General features: G+C 41.8%; 1 protein-coding gene across 1 annotated transcript in view; it reads left to right on the top strand.

The window, feature by feature from the left end:
- PLCH1 (phospholipase C eta 1) overlaps positions 1-15709 on the top strand; it is a 216573-nt gene that overhangs the window by 30081 nt on the left and 170783 nt on the right. Inside the window, exon 2 of the mRNA XM_044251645.1 lies at positions 1098-1216. Coding sequence (XP_044107580.1) covers positions 1138-1216 — 79 coding nt within the window. The 5' untranslated portion in view covers positions 1098-1137. The remainder of the gene's footprint in view (positions 1-1097; positions 1217-15709) is intronic.

Raw genomic sequence — 15709 nt, 5'->3', positions numbered from 1 at the left:
GCTGGAGAGGGTTAAGAAGGAGCCTTTGAGCCAAGGAGAAGCTCTGGCAAAAGCGTTAGGAGCCTTCACCAATTGTTCCATTGATGAATAGACAGAGCTCTGATAATTTATTTTTTTCACCAAGTGGCTGACTTCATCCTGGAGTATCTTTACAAAACTCTACATTGTTCTAATAGGACAGATAACAAATCGTTTCCCACCTGTGGGTTTTTCTTCGTGCCAGCCCTGCTTGGTGTTGCCTGGCTTTATTCTGTGACCAGGAAAGGAGCTGGATTCTGAAAAGTTGCTTTAGCCAAATCCTGTGAACAATGGGGGCCTTGTTCAGGGTTATGCACATCAGCTTTTGGAGGAGTTTAATTCATCAGCTCAGATCTCTGCTTTTCAAATGCTGGCTCTAGTTAGCATTGTGCTCTCTGTGCAGGGGCAAGCCTGACGGAGGGGCAGGCACCGCTTCTGGTCCGCACGGCTTGAGACCTGTGCCCAGTTCTCCTTACACCAGTGAGTGTAGTGTATGCTGAGCCAGGCCTTAATTGTCCTGAATGGGCCACCAGTGAAACCAAAAGAGGGAGGCAAGCTTTCTTACAGTGTTTGGCTTATCTGTGGCTACACAGACATTGTTATAATTTCTAAGATGCCTAAGGATTGATTGCACAGTCTGCCAGAGGGGTACTAAGCCAAAATTCAGGAACTGGGAATGATGGTTACCTTTCCTCCTAGAGATGAAACTTCCTGAGAAGTCATCGGCTTTGCCTGGTTTTGGTCCTGGCCAAACATGGGTGAGGCCTGGAGCACATCAGCCCGTCCTGAAACTTATTCTCTGGTTGTAGATTTATTCCCCCCTTGAGATGGCAATGACTGAATCCCGAAAGGTGCTGTTTGAAAAAGCTACTGTCCGTGGTGTGTTAAGTGACGTCCTACCCTCTGGGAAGACTTGTGGGAAACTTCTTAGGACTTAGGGGATCCCAGTTCCACGTTTGGAGAAGTTGTATGGGGCCTGTGTTGCCTCATCATGCCGGGTAACTGATGCATTATGTTACCACGGTGAGCGTGTGGCTGCCATTTTCCTCATGTTTGTCTCCCTCTGTTTCCCTCGACAGAGCAATTTGGTTTTGATGCTGTGCCAGCAATCTCCTGACAATGAGCTACTGGAACTTGGAGAAAAGAAACTGTGTGCAGTACCGCAGGCATTTTCTGGTGGACAACAGTGTATTTCATGGTGAGCTGCCTTTTGTGTTTGTGAAGTTGGAGCTTTTAGTTTATTTCTGACAGCACTTTTATTCCAGCACCCTAGATGCAAATATGGTGTCGTTGCTGGGTCGAACCAAGAGCTCAAGTTAAGTCGTTTATGGATAATTTGCCTGAGAAGCAAATTGGTCTCATCCACTGGTCTCATCCCCTCCAGGTATAAGCAATGTGCCTGCCCCGATAACCATAATGGGGTTACCACTTTCTTCCTTACAAATTAGTTTAGATCAGTGCCTTTCCTCCTTTATGCCGTCAACTCCAATCCTATCCTTTCTGATGTCTGAAATTTTGGGAGGCTCAACCCATAGTAAGTGTTCAGATAATAAATGCAAGTCATCAGTCTGCTTGTTACCAGCATGGTATGTGTCTACTGTCAGGCCACAGAGCCATTCAGAGCACTTACCTGTCATTCTCAGGTGGCCTTACTGCAGCCACCAATCAGAGAGGAATCGAGACTCGTCATTCTTCCCCGCAAACTAAGATGAATTGCTTTTCCCCTGCTGGCGTGTGTGTTTTGTGATACATAGTCAGGGATAAGCTCTGTCAATCCTGCTATCGGGATATCCTTGAGTGAAATTTATTTAAGAGTCAAAGATTTACTTGTGGTCAGTATTTTTGGAGCAATCTCCATCAAAAGCTGGGGGAGATGTAGAGGGTAGAGGGAGAAATTTCCCAGGGATCAGAGTGCTGTTTAACAATCCTATAATCTCAGCTGCCTTCGACTTTCCAAGTTTAGTTCTTTCCTGATTTGGTGACAGACTAATGCTTTATTATTGCTTTAAGTTAAGTTGAAGAGAAGCTCAGCCTTACTTACTTTATTAAAGTACTTAAGAGTTGGGCACCTGGGTGGCTCAGTAGGTTAAGCCACTGCCTTCAGCTCAGGTCAGTGGGATCGAGCCCCACATGGGGCTCTCTGCTCAGCAGGGAGCCTGCTTCCCTCTCTCTCTGCCTGCCTTTCTGCCTACTTGTGATCTCTGTCTGTCAAATAAATAAATAAATAAATCTTTTAAAAAAAATACTTAAGAAGTTACAATTTTTTTTTTTTTTTCTTTTTTCACATTCATTATGCTACCCCACTATAGGACTTTTCTAGGGTAAGGAGTACTTTATCTCACAGGTCAAGAAAGGGAAGCAGAGATGAAATGACTGTCCCAAGTTGACCTAGTTAATTATTATCAAGGTCAAAACTAAATCCTGCCTCTACCTTTCCAGACTGGCTCTCCTGGCATTGCAGTATCTTGCAGGTGAATGACTCCTTAGCAAAGGGGAGTTGTGACCTTATCCTGTGACCCTGAGTTCCACTCTGTTTTTCTGTGAACCTCATCTAAAGTTTCTGTTCATTGCTTCATCTCTGTCTCTCTCTCTCTATCTCTCACACAAACACACACACACACACACACACACACGGCATTTGCTGTGGGGTATTTTCTGTTACAAGTTTTTATTTGTAATAAAAAAAGAACAAATATGATAAGTGAAGAAACGGAGTTAGAAAAAGTACCTTTATTTTTTCAAGATTTATTTTGCATCTAATTAGATAAAGTTCAGATTTAAGTGCTTCCATATAGTATTTTAGAATGCCTTTGTCCAGAGATCTCAAAGGCTTAACGACTTAAAAACAATTTTATGTGATTTTTGTAGTTGGATTACCGCTTAGTATATCATTATATCATGCTGAAGGCTTGATGAACGCTCATATTGCTTCCGTTCAACATCTTTGCACTGGTTAATGTTCATCCCATTTCATGTGGAGGAAACTGAGGTTCAGGGAAGTTGTGAAACGGTGATCTAAATTTCAAACTCTGATCTTTCTAACTCCAAAATGCCATCATTTCTTTTGTTCCAGACAGCTATCTCCCTTTTGGCAGAGAAATCAGCACTCAGAAGCTTAAGTTCGATCCAGTAGTAGTTGCTCTGCTATTAAGTAGCTGTGTTATGATGTGGAGCAAATGGTATAATCCTTTGAGAGCCTCGTTCTCTCCCTGTGAAATGAGCCTGCTGGTCTTGATGATCTCGAGGTTGTCTATAGTTCTAATACCTGAGATTCTATTGAAGTACTTCTGAGAATTACAACAGTAATTTTTGTGAGGTACCTTTTCATTGAACATGAGATACACAAGGGGGCAGTAGAATACTTAAAATATGAATTGGTTACTTATATGTTAGAGCTACGGTTTTCAAGGAATTAGAGATACCAGATTTTCGCAAGATTGAAAGGATGAAAGCAAATTAGAATTATGATTGTATTCATTTATAATAAAGCAGTAGCTATAAGTATTTCTGATAGTGTAAACTACCATTTTTGATTTTTTTTTTTAAAGATTTTTATTTATTTATTTGATAGACAGCGATCACAGGTAGGCAGAGAGGCATGCAGAGAGAGAGGAGGAAGCAGGCTCCCTGCATAGCAGAGAGCCTGGGGCGGAACTTGATCCCAGGACCCTGGGATCATGACCTGAGCAGAAGGCAGAGGCTTTAACCCATTGAGCCACCCAGGCACCCACCATTTTGGATTTCTGTGCCTAAGGATATGTAATTTGGGAAACAGTGATGTCTCTACTCCTCCTCTTTGTTTACCTCTGCAAAAATGAACGTCTGTCTGTTAAGATAGGAACTTATTTAACTTAATGGAGATTTGTGAGGAGTCTTGTACATTTTAAGCCAGGGGAGCTCTAGAGACAGTATCTGTGTAGAGGATTTCAGAGCGTGCCTGAGAGAAGAGAGAAGGCAGGACCTGTTGGGTCAGAAATGTCTGATACCTTTGGAAGGGGCTTCTGGAATATGGGATGTGAGTTTGGATGCTTTTTGCCTACTTGTCTTCTCAAGTAGGATGCTTGGTTTCTCCCTGTTTATGCTGAGAGCTCTTCTCATTTAACCAAATCAATCCAAACAAAAAGAAAGAAAATCTGTTCCATTATAAACAGAAAAAAACCACTTCTGCTGCAAGATAATAGACTTTTTTAGACTATGTAGACTTTGTTGTGCAAATTGTGCTTGTTGGACTCCTTACATACAGGTTTAAGCAATAGTCTGAGGAGGAAAGAGCTACATGAAAAATGGACTATATGGGCTACAGTGATCAATAAAAGTAAAAAAACACTTTTTTAAAAAAGTAAAACAGGGACGCCTGGGTGGCTCAGTCGGTTAAGCCACTGCCTTTGGCTCATGAGGGTCATGATCCCATGGTCTTGGGATTGAGTCCCGCATTGCGCTCCTTGCTCAGCGGGGAGCCTGCTTCTCTCTCTGCCTCTGCCTGCCTCTCTGCCTGCTTGTCCTCTCTCTCTGACAAATAAATAAATAAAATATTTAAAATTATTTTTAATTTTATTTTTTTTAAGATTTTATTTACCCATTTGACAGAGATCACAAGTAGGCAGAGAGGCAGGCAGAGAGAGAGAGAGGAGGAAGCAGGCTCCCCACCGAGCAGAGAGCCCGATGCGGGGCTCAATCCCAGAACCCTGGGATCATGACTTGAGCCTAAGGCAGCGGCTTAACCCACTGAGCCACCCAGGCACCCTAAAAAAAAGTAAAACAGTAACATTTGTAACAAAAAGTAACAAAAGTAATAAAAAAGCAAAAAGTAACATTTGTATACTGTTCCACAGTTCAAAAAGCATATTCATAGCCTCATTTTCTGAGTATGGAGGTGGAGGTATGTTTTCTTTACCCATAATCCCACAACCCAAAGAGAAACACTGTTAATAGTCTGTTTCTGTCCAGTATTTTATCTTCTCTTTTCTCTTTGCAACAATGCTAATGGTAGGAACGGAATGGCTGGAAAAATTAAAAAATGATCTGTATTGGCTGACAAAAACGACCTGGTTGAATTGAGATGGTTCTGTGTTCAGTGATGAGAGCAGCCCTGATAGGAATTATGAAAATCTGTTTTTTATTTCCCACTCATCTGTCCTTTGCCCAGATTTTTAGGGAATCTAATGATCTGAAGGGACTGTGTACCTACTGAAGAAGTTAATTGCTGATGTTTGTCTGTACTTGGTTTTTATTCACCTGCTATGTTTGAAATAGGGGGGAAAAATTTGGGCAAAGAATGATTTGTGTTATATGAATCTTTTTTTTTTTTTAAGATTTTGTTTTTAAGCAATTTCTTTACCCAATTTGGAGCTCGAACTCATAACCCTGAGATCGAGAATCACATGCTCTACTAACTGAACCAGGCATGTGCCTTGGAATCTTGTTTTAACAGATTGTACTTCCATGAATTATTCTTACTTGGAAAATTACCTACACTGTCTCCTGTTTCTCTTGGTTGTAGTGAATCGTGGCATTTTTTTCTGACTTGGGACAGATTCTTAAAACCAGTAATCAATGTATTTGTAATTAATATATATAATTTTTTATGCACATACGTTATTCCACACATTTGAGTTCCTTAATAGAATAAATTTAGAGGTGACTTAACTTTTGTTTTTATGCACTGCTAGTTATAATTGTGATGTTGGAAAGAATTATTAATTGCTTTCCTATAAATTATTATGGTATCATTCCAACTTACACTGACATTTATTTCTGTTGTTATCATGTTACAGTGAATGTTTCTGAATGACCATCACAGATCTAGAGTAGAAAGGTTTTGAACTGAATTATGAGTCTCTCTTACTACCCAGGGATAGAGTGAAGGATAGTTCTCTTATTAAGTGTGTAATATGTCTTTTCAAAAAGTGCCTTATATGTATTCTTACTTTGCCTCAAGCAACCCTCTAATGCAACTAATTAACTTAGTTAATTAATGTAATGAATTGCTTTTTGTCTGACCTCCCTTTCTTGGCCAGAGGCCTTCTCAGTGATGGGAGTTTAGAGACTTGACTACCAGTTTGTAAAAGAAAGTAGGCTTTAAGTGAAATCCTGGAGATTAGTTCTGTTTCTAGTTTCACTACTAACTTGTGTTGCCTTTGTCCCCTTGGGGGGGGTCCTCAGTTTCCCTCTCTCAAAAGTGAGCGTAGGGGTGCCTGGGTAGCTCAGTAGGTTAAGCCTCTGCCTTCGGCTCAGGTCATGATCTCAGGGTCCTGGGATCGAGCCCCACATCGGGCTCTCTACTCAGCAGGGAGCCTGCCTCCTCCTCTCTCTCTGCCTGCCTCTCTGCCTGCTTGTGATCTCTGTCTGTCAAATAAATAAATAAAATATTAAGAAAAAAAAAGTGAGCGTTTTGCCAGCTTCCAAAGTTCCCGCTAGCAACAGTGCTTGAGGTCCCTGTGTAGTCGGACATCAGGATGGGTATGTAGTGAATGAGAGTGTCCTTCAGGCCAGGATGCAGGAAGGAAAGGCTGGAACAATGGTCATCAGAAGGAGGTAGTATTATCATTTGACTGTAAACTTTGTAGTTAGTTTTGCACTGGCAGAACATTACATTTCTCTTTAGGGAGAAGATGTGTGTGTGTGCGTGTGCACACGTGCACGTCCAAGCATGCATGCGCCCATAAACACCCATGAGTTCTGACCATGGAGAGATTAGTAGTTAGGACTGATAAGCAAGCTTTCAGGACAAATGTCTTTATATTCAAAAAAGAAGAATGGAAAAGTTTACTCCCCCTACACTGGAATTCCATCTATACTGGAAAAAGAAGGAAGAATGCCAGGTCCTGCCTGGTGTATATGAAAGGACAATGAACTTACGCAGAAGGGAATTATGGTTCTCATTAATGAGGCTGTTTTATTAACGCATTATGAATTCAGCAGCAGCTTCTGGGGCTTGGGGGCATTACTAGATTTTATATTAGTGTCATTACTAAGCTTAGTTTTTCCATCCAATGATTGTATAAACATCTTCTAGGTCCAGAAAATATGAGTACACATAGAATTACAATGCAATGACAGTCAAAATTTTGCAAGCATCATTAAGCTGAAAAGTATTACCTCTTGGGAGCACGTGGTTGGCTTAGTTGGTAGAGTGTGCAGCTCTTGATCTTGAGGTCATGAATTCAAGCCCCACACTGGGCATAGAGATTACTTAAAAAAAAGTATTGTCTCTTGGGAGAGTAACACAACATGCAAAAAAATTTCAAGCATGAGTTGAGAGAGAGGTTGGGAAAAAAAAAGAAGATAGGTCATAAGGGAGAAAATGTATTGAGTCGTTTTTATTTTATTTTATTATTTATTCATTTTTAAAAAGACTATTTATGTATTTATTTGACAGACAGAAATCACAAGTAGGCAGAGAGGCAGGCAGGCCGGGGCGGGGGGGGAACAGGCTCCCTGCCGAGCAGAGAGCCTGATGCAGGGCCTGATCCCAGGACCCCGAGATCACGAAGACAGAGGCTTTAACCCACTGAGCCACTCAGGCGCCCCCAGTCATTTTTATAATAGAAGTAATTCCGGAACAGCCTCCCCCAGTAAATTCCTCTTTAGCCCACTTCTCAAGTTTCCCCCTCCTTCTTCCCCAAAGGATGGCCACCAAGGCAGAAGGCATCTAGTGAGGTATTCCTTCAGGTCTGTGATGTTCTGGTGCCCCTCGCAAATATGCCAGTGTTACTAAATGCCTGGGCAGAAGCAGAATGAGCCTGACCTAGGTGTGGCATGTTTCGGGGACTGCCCTCCAGCTGGGTTGCTTTGGGTGAGTTTCTCCCTCTGGGATCAAGTTGCCATGTCAGCAAAATGCCGTGATTTAGGACAAACGACTTAAACACTTCTTTCTAAGTGCTTGAATTTAAAAATTTTTTACTTGATTTTTAACCTTCTCTCCTCATCCCACTTTAAGTGGAGGATAATTCGAAAATTTGCTGTGAATTAACTGACCAAATTGATTTACGCACTTTACTCTTTCCATTGTCGGGATAAATTGCAGCCAGCCTTACAAAAGTGGATACTTCTGTACTCGTTATAACACAACAGAAATAACCTTTTAATATGAGCTGTTATGAAACAAAATGGTTTTTTAGCTTTTGGGGAACATGTGCTATTCCTTCATTTCCCGGACTTTCAGAAAAATTCTCAAGGAAACTCTCAATGAAATGCTACTTACTTTACATTTTAAAATTTGAGGTTCATTTCTTTTCTGTATTTCTCTGTGATGGACATTCCATCTGTGGCTGGTTTATGGCATATTCTCAATTGAGTGTAGCATATACAAGAAATTGTTTCGTTTTTCTCCAATGATTGCTCTTTTTTTTTAAAAAATAAGATTTTATTTATTTGTTTGACAGAGAGAGAGAGAGAGACAGCAAGGGGGGTGGTAGACACAAGGAGAGGGAGTGGGAGAGAGAGAAGCAGGCTTCCCCACCATGCAGGAAGCCTGGCGCCTGGCATGGAGCTTGATCCCAGGACTTGAGGCAGATGCTCTCAATAGCTGAGCCACCCGGGTGCCATCTCCAGCAAATGCTTTTATTTTATTTTTTTAAAAAAATATTTTATTTATTTATTTGACAGAGATTACAAGTAGGCAAAGAGGCAGGCAGAGAGAGAGGAGAAAGCAGTCTCCCTGCAAAGCAGAGAGCCTGATGTGGGGCTCGATCCCAGGATCCTGGGATCATGACCCCAGCCAAAGGCAGAGGCTTTAACCCACTGGGCCACCCAGGTGCCCTCCAGCAAATGCTTTTTAAAAAGTACTCTTCACAACATCTTGGGTGAATTCTATTACTTTCTGACTACTTTTTGGTTGTTGAGGGTCTAATCTAATTTACAACATTCATCTCAAACTCCTTCATGTTCCTTCTCCTTCCTGACCCCCCTGGCACAGACCTGAGCTGCCTGTTGGGGTTTGAGGGTGGAGGCTCAGGGAACTCTGCTATATGTCTTTCCCTTGAGGAATTCAGGCCTGGCTCTTCAGGTTTTGGTAGAAGGAAGAGAGATGGAAAACAAAGTTCTAGAAGTCACAGCTGGGCACCCGATTTGTCTGTTGGTGGCGGGGAGGTGATCCAGACAACTTCTGGGTCCATCCTCTGTGAATGTTAATTTCACTCGGCCCCTCACCAGGGACTCTTTCAGAGAGGACCAGGACCTGGCTCCCTCCAGCCCCACCCATGGTCCCTTCCGAATTCCCTTTGGCTGAGGCGTGGCTTCCCTTTCCCCGGGACACTGGGGCAACTGTCTGGTCCTGGCCCTTTTCTTATCTCTGTGTTTGTTCACAAGATGTCATTCTGCCTGCTCTTCCCAGACCTACTGACTATAGTCTCTTTTGTCTCTTCTCACACTGTTAAATGGGTGACTCCCACAAGCCTATAGAAATCTCTGAATCATTCTTTGGTAGCTCTTCCCCTGCTTGTCTCTGGAGGGGAGGGGTACTTCCTCTGATTTCATTCCTCAAGACTGCCATCCTGGCACTCCAGGCTTGAGGCTGTACAAGAATAGGGGTTCAGGGAATGTGACTTTGAATGGGGAATGCTATCCCTTTAACCCCTTGGATCCCTCCACAGCCACTCTACTCTGGATTTTGCCCACTAAGATTTTGAATTTGGGTGACTTAATTTCCCCAGAGGTTCTGGTGTTCTTCATTGTACTTGCTTTGTGCAAGTTTATGTAGCTGGGTTGATCAGAACCAAGCAATGATCTAGATTCGTATAAGTCTGTGCTGAGTTGTCTTAGCCTCTTTTCCCCATTCGAGAATCTAATGATGGGGAGATTTTGCTGAGTAACTGAATCCACTGTGATCTTTCTTGTTATGCTTTCTATGTCGGGGCTACTCACATTCTCTAATGACAAGGGGACGAAAAGATCTGGGTAGAGTGCAAGATGGCAAACAGAAGATCCGGATATTTGGGAAGCCCAGATGGATGAGAAGTAACAATGTTCAGTCTTTGAAGCTTTATTTAGCTTTAGTAGTTAGAAGTAATGAGCCTGTCAGTAACCTTTTCGACATCGGCCACAGCATCTTCTTTCAAGACAGGTCTTCAGAGGCAAAGGAAACAAAAGTGAAAATGAACTTTTGGGACTTCATCAAGATTAAAAGCTTCTGCACAGCAAAGGAAACAAACAGTCAACAAAACAGAGAGGCAACCCACGGAATGGGAGAAGATATTCACAAATGACACTATAGACAAAGGGCTGATATCCAAGATCTATAAAGAACTCCTCAAACTCAACACCCAAAAAACAAATAATCATATGGGCAGGAGACATGAACAGACACTTCTCCAAAGAAGACATAGAAATGACTAAGAGACACATGAAAAAATGTTCATCATCGTTAGCCATCAGGGAAATTCAAATCAAAACCACATTGAGATACCACCTTACATCAGTTAGAATGGCCCAAATTAACAAGACAAGAAACAAGTGTTGGAGAGGACGTGGAGAAAGGGGAACCCTCTTACACGGTTGGTAGGAAAGCAAGTTGGTATAGCCATTTTGGAAAACAGTGTGGAGATTCCTTAAGAAATTAAAAATAGAGCTACTGGGGCACCTGGGTGGCTCAGTTGATTAAAGCCTCTGCCTTCGGCTCAGGTCTTGGTCCCAGGGTCCTAGGATCGAACCCCACATTGGGTTCTCTGTTCAGCAGGGAGCACTTCCCCCCTCTCTCTGTCTGCCTCTCTGCCTACTTGTGATCTCTCTCTGTCAAATAAATAAATAAATAAATAAAATAAATAAATAAATAAATAAAATAAATAAAATCTTAAAAAAAAAAAAATTGAGCTACCTTATGACCCTGCAATTGCATTACTGGGTATTTATCCCAAAGATACAGATGTAGTAGAAAGAAGGGCCATCTGTACCCTAATGTTCAAAGCAGCAATGGCCACAGTTGCAAAACTGTGGAAAGATCGGAGATGTCCTTCAACAGATGAATGGATAAAGAAGATATGGTCCATATATATAATGGAGTATTATGCCTCCCTCAGGAAGGATGAATACCCAACTTTTGTATCAACATGGATAAGGCAGAGGAGATTACCCTGAGTGAAATAAGTCAAACAGAGAGAGTCAATTATCATACGATTTCACTTTCTCATGGAGCATAAGGAATAACATGGAGGACATTAGGAGAAAGAAAGGAAAAATGAATTGGGGGAGATTGTAGGGGGGACGAAGCATGAAAGACTGTTGACTCTGAGAAACAAACTGAGAGTTTTAGAAAGGATGGGTTTCGGGGAATGGGTGAGCCTGGTGGTGGGATTATGGAGGGCACATATTGCATGGAGCACTGGGTATGGTGCATACACAATCTTGGAACACTGAAAAAATAAAACCAAAAAAAAAAGAAAAGTTGATTAGGGGCACCTGGGTGGCTCAGTGGGTTAAAGCCTCTGCCTTCCACTCAGGTCACGATCTCAGGGTCCTGGGACCTGACCCTGCTCAGCAGGGAGCCTGCCTCCTTTCTCTCTGCCTGCCTCTCTGCCTACTTGTGATCTCTTGCTCTCTGTTAAATAAATAAATAAACTAATAAATAATCTTAAAAAAAGTTGATTATGGTCATAGGTATAATTAATTTAGAACCAAGCTTTTTTAATTATAATTTTTAATATACTTTTATTAAATAGATAAACATAATCATCAACTGCAATTACTACTTATGTTTCAATAAAAGTTAAATTATGAAAAGCAAAAAAAAAAAAAAAAAAAAAAAGAAGTAATGTGCCTGTTGCCTTTAAGTGAGAACCATGGCAGGCTCTTCCTGTTGGACTCAAGTTCTTTCTCTTAAACCGTGGCCGTTGGGAGTCCAACCAAGCAGAAAGGCCCTTGATTGTTTTATTTCTTTATGCTTGGGAATACCAATTTTCTGATTACTAAATTAGAAAGAAGAAATAACATGTCTAATAAACAGTCAACATTTCCTTCAGATTTGCAGACTTCTCACGTTTTAAATGGTTGCTTATGAGAATTATTTCCCCTTAGACCGGTGTTACAAATTTAAGCCTTTGTTCTTTAAGCTGCATTTCCATAATTATAATTAATTTTCCCCTGCTCTCTCATTTTCCCAATTGTCTTTTTCTACTCTGTGCCTAATATATGCACAGAGATTGATGGGAGGATGAAATGTCTTTCCATGAGTAAATTCAGGGTTCTTTTAGGGCAACATAATTATTTCATTTAGTTGCACAAAAGATCCAGGTTTTTTTTTCTTGGACCACAGTAATCATTATTAGCGATTGCATTTGTAGTCACAAAACCTTCCTATTTCACGTCTATCAAAACAGGTTAAAAAAAATGCAAGTTTGTCTTTTTGTACTGTGTAAATGAAAAGTCATCCCAGAGGCTCTGTGATACTTTGTATTTTCTTAGGACTCGTTTCTCTCAGCAAGTGTGTCTGAGGTTATTGTAAGTTCCAACTCTTGGTGTCAAAGGGGTATTCAAATTTCACACTTAAGGCTCGTTGGCTTAGCGTGAAGTGGTTTCACCCTCCAACAGCTTTCACTCCTGTCCACACGCTGGTAGCTCCCAAGAGTGCACTGTGGCTTAGACAGCCCCTTGGTGCTCCTTACCCTGATGTCTACCTTCTCACCTGACACGACTGATGCTGTCCAGGTCCTGAGACCCCACTCCCCAGATCCAGAACTCCCTCTTCGGTGCCCGTCAGCCTTGCCAGCCTCAACCTACTCTTCCCTTCCCTCATTATGCTGCGGCTCTGCTGATCTTTGCGTTTTTTGCTCACAAAACTTACTTCTTCACTTGTCTAGCTTTCAATTCCTCCTTCAGACCCCAGAGTGAAGGTCCTTTCTGCAGGGAAGCCTTTCTGACCTCCCAGCCTAGGCCAGGCCCTGTTTTAGGCTCTCCTGTCACCATACGCTGTGGCCTCACTGCCATTCCTTCTAAGGTCCAGGAGAATCGAGACTTCTTTGACATCTATCTCCAGTACATAGTAGCATGCACTGCATGCATTATAGTAGATGCTTAGTAAAATACTGCTGAATGAATTTATTCCTTTAAGAAGGGAGATAAGAACCATCTACTCTTTCATTAGTTTTGCACTCTGAATTTGGCTCCTAATCTTTGTGCTGTGGAATGTATCCCTTCTCTGGCTGCCATCCCTCTTCTCTCCTTTGCTCATGCTTTTGCTGTGGAGAACAAAAGAATACCCATAAACCATCTCTTCCTGAGATTGAGAGGGAAAAGGTCACTTCTGCTGAGAATCCTAGTATGCTTTAGAAAAGATGATTACAAACGTATCATGTCTTGAAATGGAAAAGGACAAACTCATTTCTTTAAAAGAATTTTGGACCTTTTGCATTCATTTAATACTGCTTTCTGGAATTTTCGCGTTGGCTATATGTGTGTGGCTATATGTGTATTCAACTCTAAATATGGAGGTTTCACTCATTAAAATAACACTATCAGTAAAACCTGCCTAATTGCAGTGTTTTGCATACTATTAAAATTCTCTGCTGCCTGTGTCTAAAAAATCTTCAGTCCACAGAACTGAGGGTTGTCTGTGGGCTAATTCTTAACCCCAGAGAGGATCACATAGACCTGCTCCAAAACAAAAGCACCAGTTTCCTCCATAAAAGAGGAGGATAGGAGGCCTGGGGGTACCTGAGAAGAATAATCAAACAGCATAGGGCTTCTTTAAAACTTAAGGAAATGCACCTTTATTTCAGATTTACAAACAAGAAAAGTGGTTCTCATCTAGGCCTTTCATCTGAGAGTCCCCAAGCAATATAAGAGTATGCTCCTGACTTCCAGGATGCAAAGTTACTCAGAAACAACACCTACATGGGTAAGATAAATGTAGAATTTGTGAAAACATTCTTTTGGTCCAATTTTGTTCTGCCTATTTCTGATCTTGGTCAGAATATGTGCCATATCACAGAGTTCTTTGAATGTTTTGTATTTAAATATAAAAGATGGCAACTTATGCTCAATTAGAAGGGAGAACGGTGAACACATTTATTATTTAGTTCCTATTTTTTTTTCCAATTTATTTATTTTCAGAAAAACAGTATTCATTATTTTTTCACCACACGCAGTGCTCCATGCAAGATGTGCCCTCTATAATACCCACCACCTGGTACCCCCAACCTCCCACCCGCCCCCCCCCGCCACTTCAAACCCCTCAGATTGTTTTTCAGAGTCCATAGTCTCTCATGGTTTATCTCCCCTTCCAATTTACCCAAAAGCACATACCCTCCCCAATGTCCATAACCCTACCCCCCCTTCTCCCAACCCCCTTCCCCCCAGCAACCCACAGTTTGTTTCGTGAGATTAAGAGTCACTTATGGTTTGTCTCCCTCCCTATCCCATCTTGTTTATTTAGTTCCTATTTTTATTCCTTGCTAACTTGAAATCGAACATCGATGTACATTCACAAATGACCATTCTTTGAAATTACACCAGTGTCAGAATTTCAAGGTATTGTGCTTTTAATCTCGCAGGAGTTAATCTCTGGATGTGGAGATTTGTATTAATTAACTCTTAGAGTCAGTGGCTCCCAGCCTTGTCTGCACATTGGAATCATCTGTGGATATAAAACTGTTGTGTGCAACCCCCTCGGAGATTCTGACCTAATTGGTCTGGGGTGTGGCCAGGGTATTGGAGAAGTTTTAGAACTTCCCAGGAGAGGCCACTGGGCAGCCAATTAGATTCTGGTGGGTTGAAAACCCCAGGCTTAAGGTGACAAATACATAGTCTCAACAGAGCCACAGTATTCATGAGTTTGCTAAGGATTATTTTCTGTGATAGCCTATATTGTACTAAATCTTAAAAGTATGGGAAGAGGAACATTTAATAAGGCGGCTCTGGATACAAATAGTGTGAGTATAGAGGAAGCAGGAAAATGGAGAATGGTCATTTATGCTTGGGATTTTGTGGATGCTGGTTTTCTTAAAAAATTTTTTTTTCACTTTATTTTTATGATGATAGCAATATAGGCTCACTGTAAGAGAGCTGGAGAGTACAGAAAAGACCAAAGAAACAGGAAAAACAATTGATAATCTCAGTATGTGTTTTGTTTTATTTTATTTATTTTAAGCAGGCTCTATACCCAACACGGGGCTTGAACTCACAACTCTACAACCCTGAGATCAAGAGCCGCATGCATGCTCTACCTGCTGAGCCAGCCAGGCACCCCTCGGTGTGTGTTTTATGCCTGCACATTCTTTTTTTTTTTTTTTTAAAGATTTTATTTATTTATTTGAGAGAGACAGTGAGAGAGAGCATGAGCGAGGAGAAGGTCAGAGAGCGAAGCAGACTCCCCATGGAGCTGGGAGCCTGATGTGGGACTCGATCCCTGGACTCCAGGATCACGCCCTGAGCCGAAGGCAGTCGTCCAACCAACTGCGCCACCCAGGCGTCCCATGCCTGCACATTCTTTTTTTTTTTAAAGATTTTTATTTATTTATTAGATCACAAGTAGGCAGAGAGGCAGGCAGAGAGAGAGGGGGAAGCAGGCCCCCCGCTAAGCAGAGAGCCCGACGTGGGGCTCAATCCCAGGACCCTGAGATCATGACCCGAGCTGAAGGCAGAGGCTTAAACCACTGAGCCACCCAGGTGCCCCTGCCTGCACATTCTTAAAATGATTTAACAACCAAACATTAAGTAGCAATTCTCAACTCTGTTTACACGTTAGCATCTTCTGGGGTGC

The sequence above is a fragment of the Neovison vison genome, chromosome 6, assembly GCF_020171115.1.
Source record: "Neovison vison isolate M4711 chromosome 6, ASM_NN_V1, whole genome shotgun sequence".
NCBI lineage: Eukaryota > Metazoa > Chordata > Mammalia > Carnivora > Mustelidae > Neogale > Neogale vison.
The sequence above is the reverse complement of the archived record's forward strand: the minus strand, read 5'-3'. Positions and strand labels throughout refer to the sequence as shown.